This window comes from Phaethon lepturus, unplaced genomic scaffold, assembly GCF_000687285.1.
Source record: "Phaethon lepturus isolate BGI_N335 unplaced genomic scaffold, ASM68728v1 scaffold23900, whole genome shotgun sequence".
Lineage (NCBI taxonomy): Eukaryota > Metazoa > Chordata > Aves > Phaethontiformes > Phaethontidae > Phaethon > Phaethon lepturus.
In genome coordinates, this window is record NW_010512906.1 from 5,205 (window position 1) to 13,299 (window position 8,095).

Genomic DNA, 8,095 nt, shown 5'->3' on the forward strand with positions numbered 1-8,095 from the left:
ACAATGTAATTTCTACTCCTTAATAATCACACTTCGATTTTCACTGTTTCATAAGCATCCTGGAAATAAACACTAAATCCAGCCAGGTCTATTTGCCTCATGATCATTGGAAGCCTGAAATGACTTTTATAAAAAGGCTTATAGGCAAGCTTACAAATATATAACCAACAGTGTGAATCCCTCTCACCCACTGGGCAAGTAAATGCACTTGAGAAATTCTAGAAGGAGCCAGCCCTGTGCAATGGAAGTTTTGCCATTTACTAAGACAGTCCCAGCCTTGCTGTCAGCACGTATCCAGGGCAAGGGACAAACACCACCCAAAACGTCTGCTCCATTCTTCCCCTTCCTTCCTTCCCCTGAGCCGGCAGTGGATGGGAGACAGGCGCTCTCCCTGCTGTTCAGAGGCACAAGTGCCTCATTCCCGCATTTCCAAGAGCCATCGAGACCTGAAAACTCAACAGAGCTCTAACAGCTGTTTGAAGTCCATGCCTGTTGCACCCTGAACAGATGTTATCTGCCATGGATGTGGAGGATCACTAACAGATAATGCTCGGCACAGCCCACAGGGAAATGGGCTAAGTGGAAAGGCAAAACCTTACTGGAATAACAAGAAGCCCCAAGACCTTCTCAGCAGATCTTTGTCTCAGGCATGCAGCTGAGCACAATTCTGCAATGTAATGATGTGCTGAATTTTCCCCTTCCTCTCTCCCTCTCTGAAGGTCACACAAGGACAACCTTTCCTGTTCCCACTACAAGCTTCTTCTCTGCAGGATTCTTCACGCAGCAAGAAAGGCATGAGCCATCCCCACCCTTCACTTGCCCCTTTCAAGGCAGCAGGCTACTACAAGGATGAAATTTCAATAAAAAGAAAGTTGAGATGGAGGCAGAGGAGATCTCTCCTGTAATGTTCAGAGGAAATCATCCTGCAAAGCACAGGTCTTAATAAGAACTAGAATTAAAATTTCCTTAAATAAATATAAGGAAAGAGTCCATGAGGGACAGCAGCCAACAGGAACAGGGAGTTGTGCTCGGGTCAGCCTCCGTTGTCCATCATCTTGCAGATCTCCCAGGCAGACTGCGCCAAGGGCAGGCCAGCTTAGGACGGGACTAGCAGCTTTGTGTTGCTGCTATCGACGCCATCTGCAAACAGAAAGAGCTGCTGTGTCCCTGTGGTCTGGCACCAGTGCTACCACATGGCCCAACCAGTATCATACAAGAGCAGCACACCGCGGGCCTGGGAACTGGGTTCCTTCATCAGCCATAGTCAAATGGCAACCAGCTCACAGGAATTTGTCCGTCTGCATAACTGGGAGACAGAGGAAGGTGAGAAAGGAAGAGTCTGACCGACTGGTACAACTGTTCCTTCCCCTCTCTAGGAGCCAAAACATCCGAGTCAAATTGCACCACTGACTGCTCAGTTGGAGGGACTCTGCTTTCTAGTCATCTCCCAGGGGACAGCAGCAGTTCCTGCCCTGAGGGAGGTCAGGTCTCCAGGCTGGAATTTGGCCCAGTGCTGTGCTCTCTGCAAGGAAAGAGCATGCCCTAACAATGCAGGGCTCTGCAAGGACACTTCAGGAGTCTGGACACATGGAGTAGCTGCAACATTCATTATGGACAGACACTGGGTTACTTACATCCGCAAACACTTATCCTTCCCTCCACTCGCTACCCTCTGTCCGTCCGGGCTCCAATCTGTTGCATACACCTAGTATTAAGGAAAGACAGTTACCTCTGCTGGGAGGAGGAGTCGTTCCCGCCTCTCTCAAACACCTCGGCTTGACCAGACACCTCACCTCGTCCGCATGGCCAGGAAGATCGATGGCCAGTTTCTTCACCTTGGCATCCCAGACCTTCAGCGTGCTGTCGCTGCTCCCACTCACTAGCAAGCGGCTGTCGGCTGACCAGGCAATCTGATACACAGCTGAGACGTGCCCTCTCAGCGACGTCAGGTACCTGGTGCGGAGGAGGCATGAAGAAGCTATCAGAGGAATAGGCAGCTAGGTTTGTTCCAAACCTGCCCTTGCCCAGCCTTCATGTTTTTTCTCCACCTGTGAGCAAGCAAGCACAGTCATGGGATGCCCAGAACATCCCAAGCCAGCACACACAAGGCAGTCAATTGCTATACAGAGTCCATAGGTGGTTCAGTCTGTCTAAAAACCCTCCCAGGTGGGCTGAGACCCTTCTAGAGGACAGCTCTTCGTCTCAACTCCTCTGCCAAGAAACCCTTATCCAGCAGGCAACACTACAGCCTTACTGTACATGAAAACCAAGTTCATCAGTATAAAGGCTGATACATAGGGAAGGACTGCTGCCCCAGAGAGCTCACCAATACTCTATCTGAAGGTTAAAAGCTGGACTACACAAGCATCCAAACACCAACAGCACCACTTGTTCTGGATGATGCAAATTCTTGTAGTTACAAGCTGTTCTCTGGCACAGGAACCATTTAAACTGGGTCAGTCTACAGTGTGCAATGCACACGTTTTCGGAGATCAGCCGAGTGGAACATCCCATCCCACCGCAGCTGTGCCTGCCCCTGAGAACCAACCCTGCAACAGGCAGCATATGCCACACGGGTGCCAGGAGTGCTGTAGCTGGGTGACAGCGGCGTTGCACACACCCGGCCAAGCGCAGACCCCGTAACACAAGAAGACCCAGACAAGGGACTTCCCAAGGGCAGAGAGAGACAGAGGCAGCAGAATTACCCTGCATGAGTTCAGGCTACAGAAATGCTGAACACACTAGGTAGTTGCTGGCATGGCATTGGGGCCCACCTCTGCATAACCTGTGCATTACATGCAGACCCCATATGAGCACCACCCCTGTAACAGAACAAACCAACTCACTTTCCTGTCCTGCCATCCCAGAGCTTTATGGACTTGTCAAAGGAAGCACTAGCTATTATCCGGGTGTCTGGCGAGAAGAGAACTTGGTTAATCAATGCCTGGTGGCCCGTCATTCTCTCCAGTGGCTTCTTGTCTTCTGCTGGTCTCCAAAGGAACAGCGTGAAATCGTCTGACCCCGAGACAAGTCTTTCTGGTTCCTGGCCCTGAGAAAGGTACAAAAGAGCCCAAGTCTTGTACTCCAGGTGTGGAGAGCTCAAAGCACACCAGTGCTGGGGTCAACAGCCAACTGTGCACATTTACTGTTTCTACCAGTAACAGTGTTAGAAATGACAGTAGGGACAAAAGGGACTTACCCTGACTTGGTCATACCTCTGCTGTGCCTTGTCCTTCAGTTCTGCCACTGAAAGAGGAAAAGGGAGAGGGGAAGAAAGAGAGATTTGCAATCCTGAGGTGAAAGGAAACTTCATAACCCTGTGATGACAATTCCAATCCTGGCTCCGTGGGCCAAGCAGACGCATTTGTGACTGCTCACCCATTTTTTCTTTTCCCAGGGTGATACTGGGAGCAAAACCCCTTGAAAACAGAGTAGCCTTCTCATCCCCCAAACTGCTTGACCCTGCGCATGGGGAAGGAAGATTGTGGCTGCCAGCACGACCGAGACCAGCCCAGGACCTGCTCCCAGCTCTCAAGGTTGCTTTGGCTCGTGGAAGCATTAACAAGAGACATCAGGTCTCCTCGCTATCCTCCCCACCGCTTCCCCCAGCCTACAGCACAGGCGCAGCACTTACAGGAGCCGCTCACATCCTGCGGGTTGATGGTGGCTTCAGCAGGTTCGAAGGCACCGGTGCGGAGAACATAGTCAGTGCTAAGGGCCATGGTGTTCACCCAGTGAGCGTGGCCCTGCAAGGTGCGGCAGAGGACCCCCTGGAAACAAAACCACTCAAAGAGGGATGGGCAAGACAGAGCCAGACTGCACAGGATCCACCAGACCCACTGGGCTGCAAGGACCAATGTTAAACTTTCCAAATCCTCTTGCCCAAGCTGCAGGCAGGACTGTAGCCAGGCTTAGTAAGGGAGAAACAACACTGTTGAGCTTCAGGAACCAGTTTCCTGCAGGGCCTTGCAAGGAACCCACCAGCACTGGTCACTCCAGGGATGTTTCCAGCTTTTAGCCCCATTTTACGCTTTTAGGGATGAAAACATTGCACAACAGCTACCCCTTCCAAATGGTGTCAAGTAACAGGCTCTCACAGATCAGGAGGATACAGCACCCACTCTGCACTTCCATTTTCCAGGGCACAATCTGTGCCAGGAAGAGCAGACAAAGCTAGAACACAGCATGTCCAGCCCCCTTCGCCAGCAGCCCCAGGGCTGCTTGCCTCACTTACGTCCTGGCTCCTCCACACTTTGATGGTCCTGTCCTGGGAGGAGGAGTAGAGCAAGCCATCGCCCCCCCACTTCACACATGTCACTGACTGCGTGTGGCTCGTGAGGATTTTGTCACACCTGCCCATCAGTGTGTCCCAGATGCGGATGCTGCCATCCTTGGAGGCACTTGCCAGGTAACGACACTCCGGGTTTCTGGCCAAAAAAGAAGATCAAATCCGTTTGCACAGTGCACACAGCTCCTCCACCAAGTTCTTCCCCCATCAGCCACAGAGGATTCAAGGGCCTAGAAGTCAATAAAGACAACTTTGTCTCTTGGCTTAAGATCAGAGAGCCCAGGCAGGAGCAGAGCACTGATCTACAGACAACAAGATCCCACAAGACAGGGGAGAGGCAGACAGATGCTTCCCTCCAAAACAACTCCTGGGCTGCACACTGGAGGCATCAATCCAGGGTGAACCTGGCACCTGAGCTGTTGGCAATGACCTTGTTTTCACAGGAGGCAGCTTTAACCCGCTGGCTAACGAGGGGACCACAAACTGGCACCTTCCCCAGGCACTGATCCCCACTGGGCAGGGGGATCAGTCTGCCTTATACAACAGAAATGCGTCGAACGCTCCCCTACCTATGCCACGCTTCTCCTCTGGCAGGAAACGTGCCGGCCTGCGGACACAGAGTGCTGCTGTACTGGTAGGGCTGAAAGCAGCAACATCCATCTATATGGCTTATGGGGGCAAATTTAACACAGCTGGAAGCAGCTGGCCACAACCCTGCAAGGAGAGGGGAGCCTCTGTCCTTTGCACAACATCTTTACCACTCAACATGGTTTTAACGTCAAAGAAAGTGGTCCCAGCCACCAGCAGCAGTGAGGAAGAGCATGGCCCCGCCTGTTGAGCAGAAACCGAGTGGGGAGCGCAGCTGGCTGGAGACACAGAAGTGGAGACCTGGCAGGGTCATGTCCCTCCTCTCCATTTCCTCATCCTCCTTTATAATCAGTTTTTGCTAATCCAGTTAATTGTTTACAAATGGCTGGAGCTTCCTACTGGCAAATTCAGTTTGCAGGGCTCTGCTCTGAAGGGCCCCTTTTTCTTTCTTTTTTTCTATAATGTCTTGGATTATTGGCTACAACTGTCTGTCTCCACCCATCTCTCCCAAAGCTTTAGCTGACTGAACGGATAAGGGGATTGCACAGTTAATCAGCCCCCATGATAAATAAGCAGGATGAGAGAGGCAACCAGGATGCCAGAGAGCAGAAAGCGAGTGCTCTGCAGAGCCTGAGCTCGGCCACCATGCAGGCAGGCTTTCCTGCTCCCAGCTCAGCATGTCAAACGTTTGTCCAGCACCATGAAAATATTAAGTGTTTTTCATAGGCAAGTATCTCTCTTATACAGGGGAAAACAGAGGCACAGCCTGGCAGTGAATTCCCCAGCACCTCCAAGGGGACTGTGAACAGCGGCTGGGACTCCTGACTCCGAGCTAGATGCATTTTTCCCAGCCCATCCTGGGGACCGTTCTCCTGCACACACCCCTTCTTCCGTAATGGGAGAGAAGCAAACAGGAGCAGCACCCTTCAGGTCAGGCTGCTCCTTTCCATACGAGTAAAGGGGAAGAGCTGGGCTGGCCCTTCACTTACATGTGGAGCGGTTCCCAGCATAGACATGTGATCCATTTGGAGTGGCCAGACAGCACCCGTCCGATCTGATTGCCGGTGGCTGGGTCCCAGAGAAATATCTGTCCAAGAGAGGAAGCAAGAGGGTCATGTCAGGCCACACACATCATGTGAATCCCAGGGATGTTCAGGCTCCATTTAGAAAGCATAGGTGTCCTTGGGGTCGCATTTACATTGGCAGAAGCAGGGAGCAGAAAGGGAAAGGAGCAGGAGGGTTGGATGCCTTTCCAGATCCCTGCAGCAATCAGCTGACATCTCAAAGCATGAGACCTGATTGCCCTCCTCTCTGCCTAAAATGCTGCTGCTACAAAAATATCTGCCTCAACTCAAAACCGATCCAGGTCCCCAAAAAGCCAGCCTGAGCCTTCGACACCCTGTGCCAGAGAGTTAGTGAATGTTTGCAGAACATGATGAAAGCCAGAGCGCACTAAATGCTACTTATTATCGGATTCTGTGGGTGGGAGACATGCTGGTTTTCTCTTGTTTTTTCTCTCTCTACATAAATGTTCATCCAAAGAGCCAAGGCATTAGTCATCTCCTACATAAGAACCTGGGAGAAATGGAAACAGAGGACAAGCAGCTCCCTGGGTTACATTAAAGCCAGAATGGCACCAAACCAGGGAAGAACCACCCTGGCCTGTTTCCTTGGGGCCAGTATCAAAGCAGCCCAACAGAGTGGCTGCCCAGAAGCCAAGCACAGGACAGCCGTGCTTGGCAGCTCTGTGGTGGCTCTCGTTGCTCCCAGACTGTTTGAAGGTCAGTGCAAGTGACTGCCCCTCTGCAGCACAGCAAGTTACTGACTCACTTTCAGTTGCCCATGAGTGCTCCTGCTTCCCCAGGAATTTCTGCACGCACCTTAGGCACATGCATTTGACCCCACAGCTGGAATAGGGCCTCCTCCGCATTCCTATAAGAAGGAATTTAGCTGTGTCTGAGCGGGAACACTGCAAAACAGGCTGCCACTGAACGTCTGGGTCATGCAAACAGCAGCCCTGGCTTGGCCAGGCAATACCCTTTCTTGCTCCAGACACCTCCCTCGTGATGGAGCCGTCTGCCAAGGGCCACGTCCAAAGCCTGGACTCTTTCCTGCATGGAGGGAAGAGTGTCTGCCACAAGACAGCAGGGCTCAGCGGCGAGACTTCTGCAAAGGGGACAAAGCCAGAGCACTGCCTGGCAGAGTTCAGAGATGCCACCTGCAAACTGCTGCGACGCATGCACACACAAAGCTCCTCTGGGGAACGGGAATCCTGCTCAGAACAACTGGATATGCCCCAGAAAAAAACAAGTCTTTGCCCCTAATCCCCCACGGCCCCTTTATCAGGTTTAATTTCAGTTCAGAACAGGGCTGCAGAGGGTCTCCATGCTCCCACAGACCACCTGGTGCGGCTGTTGGGCCACCTGGCCCTGCACTGGGAGCCAGCACGTACCTGGCTGTTCTTGCAGCCCGAGGCCAGCTTCTTGCCATCAGGTGACCAGGCGATGCTGAGCACCCAGTGCCGGTGACCTGCCAGAGAGAGCGTGAGCAGGTGTGACTGGAGAGCTGTGGTCTGTCCCCAGTGTCCTGGCATGCAGCTGCCTCCAAGCAGTACCAGAGGTGAGGAGAATCCTCCATGTTCCCCCTGGCCAGACCTTCTTCCTCCACATCGGTATTCAAAGAGAGCCACCCCCTCCCTGAGCCACAGCCCCAGCCCATACGGCTCAGGCAGAGCCCAAGCTCTGCTCTGTTTGTCCCCCAAGCAGGCAAGGGGTCCCTGAGGGAGCCGGGTCAGGAGCTGCCCTCCTGGAACATTTCCTCACCCACCTTTGGCTGTGAACTGCGGTGTTTCCGTGCTGAGGTCCCAGAAGCGGACGGTGGTGTCTCCAGAGCCGCTCGCCAGGTACCTGGGAGAGAAGGAAGAGCCTGGCTCGGCGCCCAGGGAGGGGGAGACAGACTCCCACCCACAAACAGACCCTCGTACTTTCCCGTGGGACTGAAGGCCACGGAGATGACAGCCTCCGTGTGCCCCTCCAGGGAGCTGGTGCAGCGGGTCACCGCCCGCACCCACCGCCTGCGGCTGGTAGATGATGTCCAGGACCTTCTCCGTCTCCACCGTCTGCCCCACCAGGGTCTTCTCCAGCGACGCCACGATCTCGGCATCATGGACGAAGAAGGCCAGAGGCACCGGCTCATCCTGAGGGAGGAAGGGCAGGAGGG

General features: G+C 53.2%; 1 protein-coding gene across 1 annotated transcript; it reads right to left on the minus strand.

Annotated features, from left to right (window-relative positions):
* Positions 1–1,630: 1,630 nt before the first annotated feature.
* Positions 1,631–8,078, minus strand: NLE1 (notchless homolog 1 (Drosophila); the record flags this gene model as incomplete). Its single annotated transcript, XM_010288723.1, is given in 11 exon segments — positions 1,631–1,705; positions 1,794–1,953; positions 2,847–3,049; positions 3,200–3,246; positions 3,635–3,770; positions 4,235–4,427; positions 5,866–5,963; positions 7,329–7,405; positions 7,703–7,782; positions 7,860–7,943; positions 7,945–8,078. Coding segments are annotated over 11 exon segments (1,287 nt in total), but the record flags the coding sequence as incomplete, so codon positions are not given.
* Positions 8,079–8,095: the final 17 nt, after the last annotated feature.